Genomic DNA, 15308 nt, shown 5'->3' on the forward strand with positions numbered 1-15308 from the left:
ACTCAGAACTAGCCAAATAAACAACATTCAGACACATTTGCATCTCACAAAAAGCTATTTAAAGACCTGTGTTCTGATAGACGAACACAGCTCAAAACGCGCTGACAAGGTCTCTTCGAATGGTGATGAAACATCTGCAACCAAACTGCCAAGCGCGGTGTCTCAAACCAACAGCTTAATTTGTTGTGAGTTTTGCCCCATTTTACGACCTTTCTTGCTTCAGCTGTTAAGCGAATCACTGCGGTTGATAAGTGAAGTCACCGGGTTGTGAAGTGAATCTGGTGTCCCCACTGACTTTGCTTGACAGATGGTCGCAAAATGGGACCACGTGAGCTTGGGACGCAGCAACGGTCATAAATATGAATGCGTGCGTGGCCAAGCCTCTGAATTTCGATCCCACAATCGTGGGGATGTGGCAATGGTCGTAAGTGGGGAAACGGCCATGTCCCTTTTATCGGGGCTGTCGTAACTTTGAATGGTTCACTAAATGAACTGTTGGAAGTTGAGGACTACCTGTATTGCAGAGGGTTCATTACCGAACTAGGCAATGCCATCAGCGTGATGACGTTAGCTAGTCATATAGTGAAACATCTGCAAGAAAACCAACCCCATCTCAGAGAGTATGAAGGACTCCAAAGTTCAACCCTGAGCAACAAATATTTCCTTCTAATTGGTAAATTCAAATACTTTTTGGAAAGAAGGATGCTTTCTTGTCCTATTTGACCAGGAGTGACTCTTTGGCTGCATGTGACATCCCCTCCCCCCCAGGTTGGAAACAGGAGAAACCCATTATTGCTCCCACCGCACACAATTCTTACTTCTGGATCTGCTGCTCCCCTTTTTGTTCCGTTAAGCGTCTCCGGGCTTCTTCGTTTAGCTGCGTGGCCAGCTCTCTCTGATGTGCCCGGCGTTTCTCTTCAGCGGTCAGTTCATTCTGGAAAGATGGAATGATTGCTGCTCACAAAGCATTGGAAGATCCCTCTCTCCATCCCTCCCTTCAATTTACTATCTCTGCCTTCGGTGACCTGGTGTTCTGACCCAGCTCCCCAAACACAACCCCTCCCCCCCTTGAAGTTAAACCAATGATTATTTTATTAGGAGCGCCAGCAGCCCTGGCAAAAAATTTCTCTCTCACCGCAGGCTAACAAGTCCATCTGGCAGGGAGATGAATAGGTGTCTGCCACACCTATTCATCTCCGCCCCCTGACTTTTATACCCAGAGCTAGGGTGGGGCCTCGCTAGCAGCGGTGGCTGTTCTGTCCCGAGGACCGGCCCATAGATTTCCACTGCACTCCTCTCCAGGACAGGCCCTGCCTCTGTCTCTATCTCTGACAGTTCCATTCCCTCTCCCCCCTCGGAGCTCTCAGGTTGCCTTGATGCTGACCCTGGCTCCCACCCCTCCTGTGATCTGGCTGCTGGAGGGGCTGGGCCTGCTGTTGGCCAGGCAGAGAAATCTGGCAGTTATAGTTCCAACAGTTGTGGTGTTTGTGTTGGAGGAAAGAGCTTGAGGAAGTATAGTCCAACCGTTGAGGTAAGAAATATCTCACGTGAAGACACTTTTTTCAGTGTTACATGATACAATTCCCCTCCCTCTCTGCCCTCAACCCATCTAAATTTCTCTACCCGTGTTCTTTCTGGCAGCAGGGCTGCCCGCGAGCCACGCCCAAGGAGGATTCCTTCCGTATCATCTTCTTCTTCCTCTTCCTCCTCATCCTCTTTCTGTGACAAAAAGGAGGAAAACGACATAAACATTCAATTTGAAGAGGGCACAATTTTCACACCCAAACGTATTGTGCAGTACAGGTGGTCCTTGACTTCTGATTATAGCGAAGCCTGCCTAGCGTGGTTGCAAAGCAGATCGCCCTGCGTGACCGGCCCGATTTCATGACCCATTTTCTGGAGTTCGTTAAGTGAATGCTGTTAGGAATATAATCTAACGGTTGGGTTGGCAATATATAAATCATGTAACAATGTTGTACCTGTTTCTTTAAGTCATACTGTAAAATGTGATTGGTTGCTGTTTTCCTCAATCGGCCATAAGAGGGAGCCAGAATGACTGTTAGCTCTCTGTTTGTTAGATGCTGGGCTGATCTGATCTGAGTGTTTTTGGAAGCTAGCTGTTAGAAAGTGCTGTGAGCTATTGTAAGTTTTGCAACTGCTAGCAAACTTTGTGTACCGGACTGATTATATTACCTAAAAAATGCCAATGTTATTAAGTGAGCCAAGGGTTTGCTATCGGCCAGTTTTGGACAAAAACATCGTAAAATGTGGCCCCGTGATTACGGGATTCTGCAAACAGCTGTAAATGCAGGCTGTTTCCCCAGTGACATGATCACATGGGAGACAAAACTAGCTTATAAGTACTCTTGGGGAGGCTCGTCATAACTTTGAATGGTTGCTAAGCGACCGTTCCTAAGTCAAGGATTGCCCTCATTAGAAATTTCTAATAGAATGTAGAGGTAAAGGCAAGTTTTAGGGGAAATGTTCTCATCATGGTCCTTAAATGGCCTTTTTGAACTGACGTTTGAAAAGGTAAAACACCCACCGAGCCCTTATCTGTTTGAGAGTGATCCAGCTGAGAACTGAAAATGTGACATTCCCCCCCCAAAAAACGGGAAAGGAAATCTAGGGCTGACATATCTGTTCACCCCAGAACCCATCTTCTTTTTTAAAAAAAATATTTTATTTTAAACATGCAAACACATTGACAAAAACATACACACAACACCGGAACTGCACATTCCTTCTTACAGCAGATATCTATCGGTGCATCTTTACAAGTATTGTTTCCCTCTCTATACATTCCAAATTTTACACTTAAGGTCCTTTTATTTCTTATTCCTTTGCTTAACAGTCTATGTTGGGTCTTTTGTATTAGACAGTCACTGTTACCTTTCTTGTATATCTTTTTCTACTTTTACAAACCCTACTTTTCCTACTTTCTTATCCGTGTTTCCTAATTCTTCTATGATACAAATTGCATTTCCCGGATTCTTATTTCCTATTTCTATTATCTAACCACTAACCGTATTTTTCGGAGAATAAGACGCACCCTTTTCCCTCAAAAAAGAGGGTGAAAATCTGGGTGCATCTTATACACTGAATATAGCATTTTTGGCTTCCCAAAACCCCCTTTGCAAAAATGGCCATGCATAGCCTTTAGGAGGCTTCCAGAGTGCTCCTGGGGGCTGGGGAGGGAAAAAATGAGAGAAAAAATGTGCTGGTTTTTGCTCATTTTTGCCACCACCCCCAAGGCCCCAGGCGCACTCTATAAGCCTCCTAAAGACTATGCATGCCTTTTTTTTGACAGAAAACGGGCCCGTTTTCACGGAACATGGACCGTTTTTACTCGTTTTTGCCCCCCAGCCCCTAGGAGCACTCTACAAGCCTCCTAAAGGCTATATGTGCCCTTTTTTGACAAAAAAAAACGGGTATCTTTTTTCACGAAAAACGGGCCGTTTTTGGGAGGTCTGCAGAGTGCAAAAACTTTCTTCTTTTAAATTTGCCACTTTAAAATCTTGGTGCATCTTATACTCCGAAAAATACGGTGTACCGTTTTCCCCAAACTCGATAGTACTCAGATTCCTCCTTTCCTTGAATTTCCTCAGAACCCCTCTTCAAGTTCTTTTCTGCTTTTCTGGACTCGGTCAAGTTTTGGACTCACCTTTAATAAAATGCTCACATTCTTCACCTTCTTTTTGACCGAGGTGAGGAGAGTAGCTGGACCGTCCTGAGAGGATTAAAGAAAAAAAAAACCATAGCAGAGAAACACACCCATTTGCACCACTCAGGACAAAGAAGGCCTCAACGACTCTCTAAAAAGGATGCAAATGATCGGCTGTCTGCAAGGAGCACCAATCCTTCCATTCCCCACCATCCAGTCAGAGCTGAAGAAGCTTCTTGGAGGAGAAGCGAAACGTCTTCAAAAGAAAAAAACCCAGAAAGTCCAGTTGCCTCTTGAAAAAGCAACTTTGGGACTCCAAGTGGCCTCAAGGACTCTCTAAAAAGGATGCAAATGACCAGCTGCTTGCAAGGAATATAAATCCTTCCCTTTCCCACCATCCAGTCAGAGCCGAAGAAGCTTCTTGGAGGAGAAGCAAAAGGTCTTCAAAGAAAAAAAAAACAGATTCCAGTTGCCTCTTGAAAAAGCACCTTTGGGACAGACGTGACCTGGATGACTGAGAATCTCCATAGAGCTGCAGGCTGGATTTCCTGACAGAGAGGGTTCCTTCCCTCAACTGAGAATTAGCGTTTCTCCTTATACAGGTAGCCTTCGACTTACAACATTTAGTGACCATTCAAAGCTACAACGGCACCAGAAAAAAAGAGAGTTTTGACCGTTTTTCACACTTATGAGCCACGCTCATGTGATTTACATTAAGATGCTTGACAACTGGTTCATGCAATGGTGCAAAACTCACTTAGGAAATGTCTCACTTAGCAACATAAATTATGGGCTAAATTGTGGTCATACATAGAGGACTAAGTAGACCATGGAGCAAACAGAAAGAAAGCAGGAGGGGGGGGGGGGTGTTGGTTGAATTTGCTGAAAGGGAAAAATCTGCCTTTGATGCTTTCCGGCTGCCATTTCACTTCTCTTTCTCAAGTCCCCAAGAATAATTTCTGACTTTTCTTCCCCTTAACACTCAGAAAGTAATACAATACAATAGCACAGTTGGAAGGGACCTTGGAGGTCTTCTAGTCCAACCCCCTGCCTAGGCAGGAAACCCTATACCATTTCAGACAAATGGCTATCCAACATCTTCTTAAAGACTTCCAGTGTTGGGGCATTCACAACTTCTGGAGGCAACTTCTTTTCCACTGATTAATCGTTCTAACTGTCAGGAAATTCCTCCTCAGTTCTAAGTTGCTTCTCTCCTTGATTAGTTTCCACCCATTGCTTCTTGTTCTACCCTCAGGTGCCTTGGAAAATAGTTTGACTCCTTCTTCTTTGTGGCAACCCCTGAGATATTGAAACACTGCTATCATGTCTCCCTTAGTCCTTCTTTTGATTAAACTAGACATGTCCAGTTCCTGCAACTGTTCTTCATGTTTTAGCCTCCAGTCCCCTAATCATCTTTGTTGCTCTTCTCTGCACTCTTTCTAGAGTCTCTACATCTTTTCTACATCATGGCAACCAAAACTGAATGTCGTATTCCAAGTGTGGTCTTACCAAGGCCTTATAAAGTAGTATTAACACTTCACGTGATCTTGATTCTATCCCTCTGTTTATGCAGCCCAGAACTGTGTTGGCTTTTTTGGCAGCTGCTGCACACAGCTGGCTCATATTTAAATGGTTGTCCACTAGGACTCCAAGATCCCTTTCACAGTTACTACTGTTGAGCCAGATACCACCTATACTGTACCTGTGCATTTTGCTTTTCTTACCTAAATGTAGAACCTTACTATTTTCACCATTGCATTTCATTTTATTAGATAGTGCCCAATGTTCCAAGTTTGAACATTCATCTTGGTTGCTCTTCTCTGCACTCTTTCCAAAGTCTCAACATCTTTTTTTAACCTCGCAAAACTGAATGCAGTATTCCAAGTGTGGCCTAACCAAGGCGTTATAAAGTAGAGTTAACACTTCACGTGATCTTGATTCTATCCCTCTGTTTATGCAGCCTAGAACTGTGTTGGCTTTTTCGCAGCTGCTGCACACAGCTGGCTCATATTTAAGTGGTTGTCCACTAGGACTCCAAGATCCCTTTCACAGTTACTAATGTTGAGCAAGGTACCACCTATACTGCTCAATAGTAGTAACTGTGAGAGGGATCTTGGTCCTAGTGGACAACCATTTAAATAGGAGCCAGCCGTGTTTTAGTAATATCTAGTAATATTAGAACTCATTAAAAAATATACCCGAGAGTGGTGCGATGGCCTAGAGGTGGAGCTCTCACTTCCCAATCAGGAGGCTGTGAGTTCGATCCTAGGTATTGGCAGATATTTCTCTCTCTGGGCACACATCGAGAATATATCTACTGAAAAAAAACTCCGTCCTGGGGACAGGAAATGTATCTGGCCAGTAAACACTCAGCTCCATTGAGTTGCCCAGATTCCGCCCCACTAGGGATTATAAAGTCATTGAAACAGGACGATTTAGAAAAATATACCAGACAGATTACAGGTAGTCCTTAAGACCACATTCCAGCCCAAAATCTCTGTTGCTAATTGAGACAGAGGAGTGAATGTTGCCCCCTTTTACAACCTTTCATATCACAGTTGCTAAGTGAATTCCTCTGGCTGTTGGATTAGTAACACCACCATTAACTGAATCGGGCTTCCCCGTCGATTTTTCTTGTCGGGAGGTCGCAAGAAAGGGGATCACGTGACCCAAGGGACACTGCAACCGTCATAACTATAGTTGCCAAGCATCTGAATGTTGATCACGTAACCCGCAACCGTGGTTAAGTGTGAAAACCAGATATACCGTCCCTCCCCCCCCCAGTGCTGTTGTAACTTCGAATGGTCACTAAGCGAACCGCTATAAATCGGGGACTAAAATAGAGAAGAAGAAGAAACTCCTTTGTTGGAAACCCGAGCCAAAGCTTTCCAAAACTTTTTGCGTGCTGCTCCGGCCACATCTCCCCCTCCCTCCTCGCTGCCCTGGCACCCACCTCTTCCACCAACACGGTGTCCCCGATGAAGAGGGCATAGGTTTTCTCCTCGGGTTTCTTCCCCTCTCGGTTGGGCAAGTCAGAGAGGCCAACGTTGAGGCTGAACACCATCCCTGGGTGGAGAGGACACAGTTTCAACAGTCAACAAGCTATCTACACGGGGGCCTCTGGGACTCTCTACCCACTACGAAAGTTTATGTGTAAGTAGAAACGTTAACATCTCTTAGATTGTTTTAGATGTTTAATGTTTTTTTTCTTAACATGTAATTAACTAATTTGGGACTAAGGAAAAGACCCATAAATCCTATTAATAAACCTTTGTTTAAAGATGGTTATAAAGGTATAATCTCCTGTGGGCCTGTGGAGAGGAGAGGTGAGATAAACAGTAAATAATCTTTACTTAACTACAATAACAAAGAAATGTTAATGGATATTTAATAATACATACAGGTGTGGTATGGGGTGGTGGTGGAAATGCTTAGATATTTTACTTAACAATCTGTTTCAGAATATGTTATAAAGGGGTAATGTTATTGGAGGTTTATTGAAACTGCAAATGAATGCCAGTAGGTGGTTGTGTCTTTAAATACAAATGATCTTAGATAAAAACATGTTTAAATAATTGTAACTAATTGAGAATTGTGGTACAGTGATAGCAAAATATGCAAATTTTCTTTTTTGATTTAAAATGTACAATTCAATTGGAATGAAGTATATGTAAGGATTGTGGAAGATACGCAGGAAATGTATTTGTATCCAATCGATACGCTTTCTAGAAGATGTAACGAAAGAGGATTCTTTTTTGTGTGTGCTTTTGTTTAATTAAAACAATAACAAAAATTTCAAAAAAAAAAGTTTATGTGACCTAAAGACTTCTTAGAGCAGCAGTGTCAAACTCAAGGCTCGCAAACAGTGCCCCTGCCAGCGAAAACTGAGCCAGTGTTCTGACCGAGGGTTCCCCAGCAGCACGAAGCCGAGTCCCTGTCCCGATAAACCCCCTTCTATTTAATTTAAAGTGAATTCCTCTCCAGCAAGGTCTCTCCTCTCCCACAGCCTTTCAAGATAAGTTGACAATTGCTGACCTTTCTCAGGCTTGGAGAGCGGCCAGGCTGATATCTTTCAGACGCCGCAATACTTGGCAAGAATGCAGGAATGAACTAATTGTCTCCTGCAAGCTCCACTCCCCTTTCGCTCCTCTTTTATTCCCTATGGGAGGGGCCATTCATGCCCCACCTGTGGCATGAATTTGACATGGAATGTATTTTATCAATGGTTAGACAATAGAAACAGAAGTTAGAAAGGAGGAGGAGAGATAAAAAGAGAAAATGTGAACATGGAATTTAACAATGAAGATGTTGTGTATTATTGTAATTATATTAATGTATGGTTATATTATTAACATTATGATGAATATACTAACAAATATGTGGATTATGACTGTTCAAATAACTGTACCCAGGTCACACACTGTTTGATGGAAATGGAAAGTAATATAAAGGAAACAAATAAAACATGAAAGAAAAGAAAAAGGAAATGATGTAGTATCTCCTGCTTGAGCAAGGGGTTGGCCTAGAAGACCTCCAAGGTGCCTTCCAGCTCTATTCTGATGGGATGGATTGAATTGGAGGACAGAGGGCCCGCCCCGTCGCGTCATAGGACCTGCCTCCCCAAGTCTCACCTTTCTTGAGGCGGTACTGGTTTTTGCTATTGATGACGAGGGATCCCTCTCGGAACTCAATGCCCATGGCAAACCTAAGGAAAGAAGAAAGGATTAGTTCTCCGAAGGGCGTGAGACCTGAGCATAACTCTCGGAAGTTCCTCGGGAGGAAAAGCTGGCTTACCCCAGGTTCTTGGTGATTTTGCTCAAGAGCTCCGGCTTCTGTTTCTTTACCATGTCCATGACGGCGGCATAGACCTCGCACAGCTTTACACCTATTGCCAATGGGAAGCAGATCAGAGGAACAGAAGGCAGCTCCGCCTCAGAGGAGAGTCTGCTCGTTTTGTCGAGACGTAGGGGGCATCCGCGGGGCTCCAGTTCTTTCCCCACTCACCGTGCCGCAACTCCTTCAGCATTTCCTCCTGCAGTTGCAGCAGGAAGGCGTAGTTGTCCTGGGTTTCCTGAGGCGGGTCCACCATGAGGGTGCGCACCAGATTGGAGCAGTACGATTTGTAACGTATGCCCATGGCGAAAGTGACAGTCCCAAAGTGCATGTAGCTCTTCTCGCTGAGGGCAAAGAGGGGCCAAGGTTAGAAAATCGGGACGCCGGCACAGCATTTGAACTTTTAAAGATCTCGTTCTGACGATGTACGTTGTTGCTCTTGAATTTCTTGGAAGGAGCAAACCCGAAAGTGCTTTTTCAAGATATATAAATGGGCTGTGTGTGTTTGTGTGTGTGTGTTCCAGCATAACTCTGGAACGCTCGAGCAATTTCAACCAAACTTGTTACACAGATGACGTACTCTATGGAAACAAATACTGTGGGGGTACGACACCCCTAACAGCCCTTGGGGGGGGGGGTGTTCTGTTACGATACAGCCTGTTGTGCCATAAAACGGCTTCTACCATATTGCCTTAAAATGGCTTCTACTGTACAACACTGTGGAGTTGCCATGGTGCTCCACAAGTGCTCCACAAGGGGGTTCCCTCTGGTAAGGGGGAAAATCCAACATTAGAAATTACGTTTCGTCCTGACATTCCCCCCCCAATAAATAAATACCCGGAAAATGCCAGGTTATCAGCTAGTTATAAATACAGTAGAACCTCTGGTCCCGACTATCATTTGTTCCATAACTTTTGGTCTCAAACTGATTTGATTGTGATCCGAACCTAGTTTTGGAAATTTGGCACTTACCAAAAAAAAAGTGTGAAAGAAGAAATTGGCTGCGGAAAAAAAAAAGTGTATTTTTGGGTCGGAACCCGATTTGGTGGTGGTCAGAAGGGTTCGTGACCAGAGGTTCTACTGTATTTTCATTGGGTTGGCTTTTATTTACCCATGCCCTGTTTCCATTTGCTCCTTCCACAAATGCCTATGGAGATTCTCTGTCATTCAGGTCATGGTTATCCCAAAGGTGCTTTTTCAAGAGGCAAACTGGTTTTTCCTGGAAGACGTTTCGCTTCTCACCCAAGCAGCTTCTTCAGTTCTGGAGAAGCGGATTCGTGACCCGTCAGAACTGAAGAAGCTTCTTGGGTGAGAAGCGAAAACATCTTCAAAGTAAAACGAGAAGGTCCAGTTGCCTCTTGAAAAACCATGAGCTAGAAGACTGAAAATCTCCATAGACATTTGTGGAAGGAGCAAGTGGAAACATGGCACGAATAAATAAAAGCCAATCCATTTTTTATAATTTCTATGTTCCGTCTTTCCATGCTGTATGGAAGAGGAATATGGACTGTGCAATTCCTCTCATTATAATCATGCACAGTATAATTATAATTTCTATGTTCTGTCTTCCCATGATGTATGGAAGAGGAATATGGACTGTGCAATTCCTCTCATTATAATCATGCACAGTATAATTATAATTTCTATGTTCTGTCTTCCCATGGTGTATGGAAGAGGAATATGGACTGTGCAATTCCTCTCATTATAATCATGCACAGTATAATTATAATTTTTATGTTCTGTCTTCCCATGCTGTATGGAAGAGGAATATGGACTGTGCAATTCCTCTCATTGTAATCATGCACAGTATAATTATAATTTCTATGTTCCGTCTTTCCATTACCGTATTTTTCAGAGTATAAGACGCTCTGAAGTATAAGACGCACCTAGATTTTGGGGAGGAAAACAAAGGAAAAATATCTGCCTCTCAGCCATTTGCCTCCTTGCAACAAACAGTACAGGCAATATACACCTTTTGTAGTGTTATATTTCAGACTATACTTGTACAGATGCTGCTAAAAGTGATATGCTTTCTGGAAGTAGAGTTATTCTCTGCCATTTAAAAGAATAGCACTTTTTAAAACAACAGCACTGGTCCTCTTCAGATCAAGCATTTATTTTAAAAAGCTTCTTCATTTTGTTAAGTTGTCTAGAATAATAATAAAGAAGTCTTTAAAAAATAAGTTTAATAATTTGAACATTCTATAGGCATTTAGAGTTGTTGACTTACCTCTTTGCAGCAAACAGCCTGATTAGCACAAGAAAAAAAAAACCTGCCTCCCAGCAATTTGCCAGTGGAACAGCAAGTTTCACTTTCAATTTCTCCCAGTCATCAGCTGTTACAAGCTGCAGGGATTGCTATAGTTTATTGAAGCCTCTGCAAGCCCCCTTTTGCTGCAAAGAGGTAAATTGCTGGGAGGCAGAGGCCAAAGGATTGGGCTGTGGGTGGGTGGGGCTACATTTATTGTATAAGATGCACCCAAATTTTCACTCTTTTTTTAGGGGGGGAAAGGTGTGTCTTATACTCTGAAAAATACGGAATGTGTGGAAGAGGAATATGGTCTGTGTAATTCCTCTTATTATAATTATGCACATCACATTTATAAACAAGATTTATTTCAATGGCAAACCAGGGCCTGTTAGTGGTTGGTTACAAACCACACCGATGGGTGCGCCATTACGGCAGGCTCTCAAAAAGAGACTAAACCATTTGTCTGAAATGGTACTGGATCTCCTGCTTGAGCAGGGGGTTGGACTAGAAGACCTCCAAGGTCCCTTATTCTATGTTCTAAACCTGTTTGTGGATTTCATTCAGAAGACGTGAGAGTTAACTCCAGAAACGTCATTTAAACCTCGATCCGATGATAAAATAATCGAAAAGTGAATTTTTACACCCATTTGCCTACCTGACAACACTGAACTTGAGATTGTAAGTTCCTCCACTTTGGATAATCGGGGGGTAACACATCTCGACAGTGGAAGGGTCAGCTCCAGAGAGATATTTCTTCTCCTCGATGGCCTTCTCCACAGACTCGGCCAGCTTGCTGTGCCGTACTTTCTGCCAGATGATGGAAATTATGAGGTCATCAAAATTTGGAAGGAAAAGCCCACCCCAAATTATACTTGAAGAAGGGGCTGCTTGGCAGAGGTTGCAATGCACCCACTGGATTGGGGAAGGCTGTGTCCTCAACGAGGCTTCCCGAGAGCTCCTGGTCCCGACAAAAACTCTATTTATTTATAGTGAATGCTGCTCATTCACATCCAGCAAAGTCTTTCGAGGGAGGATTTACAGTCACAGACCTTCTCTGGCTTGGAGAGCTGACAGGCTGATATCTGCAAAACTTGGCCAGGAGTCTCGGAGAGTCACGAACCAATTAAGCGAACTGTCTCCTGCAAACTCCACTCCCCTTTCGCTACTCTTTTATTTTCTCTGGGAGGGGCCATTCAACGTCCACTTATAGCCTTACTCCCAAGTCAACCTCTGTTCTTTAGCAGTTCCCTTCGTCTGGCAACTCTGCACAGTGAGAACAGGCTCCAGCTGTTTTTCTGCCTCACTGATGTCTGACTCTGAAGGCAGCTGATAACTGGCATATGGCTCTGGCCCCCTCTTTGCCTCTGACACAGAGCCCTCATCACAAACTTCCCCAGACTCCAGGACTGGCCCATCTTCCTCCCCAACCTCCTCACTGTCTGAATCTGCTGCCAGCTCTGCTGGCCGCTGGCGGGCCACAACAGACTGATCTTCAGAACTCCCTGACTTTTGGCCAATGTTTGTGAGACGGGCATAGCAATTTGGAGAAAGCTGTTGCCTCCAACCTAAAAAAATATCAACTCTTTCTCTTGTGCCCCTTTAAAGAAAACGTCCATGCAGCCAGCAGAGGCCTGTGTAATTTTATTACCTCTATTGGGAAAAATCAGGAGAGCTATGATGCCCCAGTAGGACATCCAGGTTTAAGGAACCAGGATATGTATGGCTGAAGAAGCATTGGCATGGATATCGGGCTCAATTTGTGAGAGGAGATGGAAGCAGACAAGCTAGTCCAGGGGTTAGCAACCTTAAAAATTCAAAAAGGTACAAAAGTCCTAACTTGGAAGCCCCCTATTCAATTCTGGAGCCGACCGGAAGTCCAGTTCCCCCACCACAGAGTCTCCTCCTAGCGCAGCATCCTTTTTCCTCCAAGCATCCTAACCGAAAGCCCTATCAATTGTGGAGCTAACTGGCAACAGGGAGCCGCAGCAGAGGAATGAAAGAGCCACTTGTGGCTCCAGAGCCACGGGTTGCTGATCTGAGCTAATCCATGGTGGCGCTCTTCTTAGAAGGCATCGCAAAGGTCCTTTTTCAAGAGGCAATAGCAGTAGCACTAACACTTAGACTTATATACCGCTTTACAGCTCTCTCTAAGCAGTTTACAGAGTCAACCTATTGCCCCCAACAATTTGGGTCCTCATTTTACCCACCTCGGAAGGATGGAAGGCTGAGTCAACCTTGAGCCTGGTGAGACTCAAACTGCCAAATTGCAGGCAGCTGGCAGCCAACAGAAGTAGCCTGCAGTACTGCACTCTAACCACTGTGCCATTGTGGAAAGGCAATTGGACTTTCTGGTTTCTTCCTCGAAGACGTTTCGCTTCTCATCCAAGCCGCTTCTTCAGCTCTGACTGGATGATGGGAATGGAAGGATCTTCACTGTTGAAGACAGGTGCAGACAGGATTTCCAGAAAAAATTCCAAACTACAGGAACCATTTGCACTTCAGTTTGAGGGGAAGACACACGGACTCATCCCCGACAGCCTGCAAATGACCGGCTGTCTGCAAGGAGTTTAAATCCTTCCCTTTCCCCACCATCCAGTCAGAGCTGAAGAAGCTTCTTGGATGAGAAGCGAAATGTCTTCAAAGAAAAAACAGAAAGTACAGTTGCCTCTAGGAAAAAAAAAGCACTTTTGGGACAACCATGACCTGGATGTCTGAGAATCTCCGTTAGATACTCTTAGAAGGGAGTATTGCAAGCTGACTCTGCTCACTGCCAAGTTAGATCCTGACCAGCTCAAGATTGAACTCAATCTTCCATCCTGCTGAGGTTGATAAAAAATGAAGACCCAGATTGTTGGGGAGCAATAGGCTGACTCTGTAAGCCACTCAGAAAGCTGTAAAGCACTATGAAATGGTATTTATTTCTAAGTGCCAAGTGCTATTGTTAGTCAACGGCCACAATATGTGGGAAAATTGCTAAATAACAATGCTTAGATCCAAGGAGGAAAAATGTCCATCTTCTACCATCCATCCATCCATCCATCCAAGCAGCAATCCATCCAAGCATCCACCCATCCATCCATCCATGCATCCATTCAAGCATCCATCCATCCATCCAAGCATCCATCCATCCAAGCATCCACCCACTCATCCATGCATCCATCCATGCATCCAAGCATCCATGCATCCATGCATCCACCCACCCATGCATCCACCCAAGCATCCACCCACCCATGCATCCACCCACCCACCCATCCATGCATCCATGCATCCACCCAAGCATCCATCCATGCATCCACCCACCCATCCATGCATCCATTCATCCACCCAAGCATCCATTCATCCATCCAAGCATCCATCCATCCAAGCATCCACCCACCCATCCATCCATCCATGCATCCATCCATCCATGCATCCACCCAAGCATCCATCCATGCATCCACCCAAGCATCCATCCATCCAAACATCCATCCACCCATCATCTTCTATAAAGGCTGTATGTATGTATGTATGTATGTGTGTGTGTGTGTGTGTGTGTATGTATGTATGTATGTATGTATGTATGTATGTATGTATGTATGTTCGTTCCAGCATAACTCTGGAGCGCCTGGAGCAATTTCAACCAAACTGGGGGTGACAGGGTAGGGGGGAAGAGAGACACCCCTGGTATGTGTGTGTGCGTGTCCCAGCATAACTCTGGAAGGACTGGCCCGTTAAGGAGAGCAAGTGCCGTGTCCTAGAGCGGCAATTGTTTGTGATATCATGGGAGGGAGAAGGGAGAGCCTGGCCAGGATCATAGACTGGGCGGGAAAGAGGAGCAGATGGGAGGGGGAAGGGAGAGGGCAGGGATGATGGGCATGGGAGTAGGGGGAGGAAAGGCCCCTCCCAAAGGCTTCCTGTCAGAGAAACGCTTCGACATTTGTCGAAGGAAGGATTATCAGTTAGTCAAACCTAAAAAGCTCCTCTCCCACTTTCCAGGAAGCCGCAAGATTCCATTTCACCCAGAAGCCATTAGTGACCAGATATCTCCCCTTACCTCGTCAGCGTCCACAATCTCCATGACTCGCTCTTTCAAGAACTTGGTGAAGACCTCTGAAGTGATGGCGGCCGCTTTTCGCATCAGGCCGAGTTCCCCTTCCTCTTTCACCGCCATGGTGTAGGCCACCACGGCACTGATGTCCCCCTGCAGCAGAGTTAGGGGAAAGGTAAGCGAAGGCTCCCTATTCCCCGAGCCGGAGTCGTCACCCGAGTGTCTCTTCTTCTCACCTTCTCAAAGCCTTCCTTGTTAAGAGCGTCGTTCCAGCTGTTCATGAATTCCCCGGGGAATTTGTCTTTGCTGAAGACCCCAAGGCGCTTGCCTTTCTTGCTGCTCTTCAGCGCGTCGATCATCTTGTCGAAGTTGGCCTTGTTGCTTTCATTCTACAACGGAGGAAATCGGAACGGAGTGAGAAGCAATCGCTCAGCTCCCTCAACCCTCCAAACCTATTTTATTCCACACCGTACACCGCACTAGGGGGAACCAGGTGGGATGCCACGCCCCCTTTTTGCTTCCATGAAAATCCC

The 15308-nt window shown here is 44.8% G+C and overlaps 1 protein-coding gene across 1 annotated transcript in view; it reads right to left on the bottom strand.

Moving 5' to 3' along the window:
* The window catches only part of SUPT16H (SPT16 homolog, facilitates chromatin remodeling subunit), a 48573-nt gene that overhangs the window by 21641 nt on the left and 11624 nt on the right, over positions 1 to 15308 (bottom strand). Inside the window, exons 4-13 of the mRNA XM_087714189.1 lie at positions 15012 to 15164; positions 14782 to 14928; positions 11404 to 11555; positions 8669 to 8841; positions 8459 to 8549; positions 8296 to 8369; positions 6618 to 6730; positions 3665 to 3730; positions 1624 to 1719; positions 819 to 934 (exon numbers count right to left, since the gene is read on the bottom strand). Of these exons, the coding sequence (XP_087570315.1) occupies positions 819 to 934; positions 1624 to 1719; positions 3665 to 3730; positions 6618 to 6730; positions 8296 to 8369; positions 8459 to 8549; positions 8669 to 8841; positions 11404 to 11555; positions 14782 to 14928; positions 15012 to 15164 (1181 nt within the window). The remainder of the gene's footprint in view (positions 1 to 818; positions 935 to 1623; positions 1720 to 3664; positions 3731 to 6617; positions 6731 to 8295; positions 8370 to 8458; positions 8550 to 8668; positions 8842 to 11403; positions 11556 to 14781; positions 14929 to 15011; positions 15165 to 15308) is intronic.

Source organism: Thamnophis sirtalis, unplaced genomic scaffold (genome assembly GCF_051295495.1).
Source record: "Thamnophis sirtalis isolate CommonGarterSnake01/CBP01778 unplaced genomic scaffold, rThaSir2_p1.2 scaffold_4, whole genome shotgun sequence".
In the NCBI taxonomy this organism is placed as follows: Eukaryota; Metazoa; Chordata; class Lepidosauria; order Squamata; family Natricidae; genus Thamnophis; species Thamnophis sirtalis.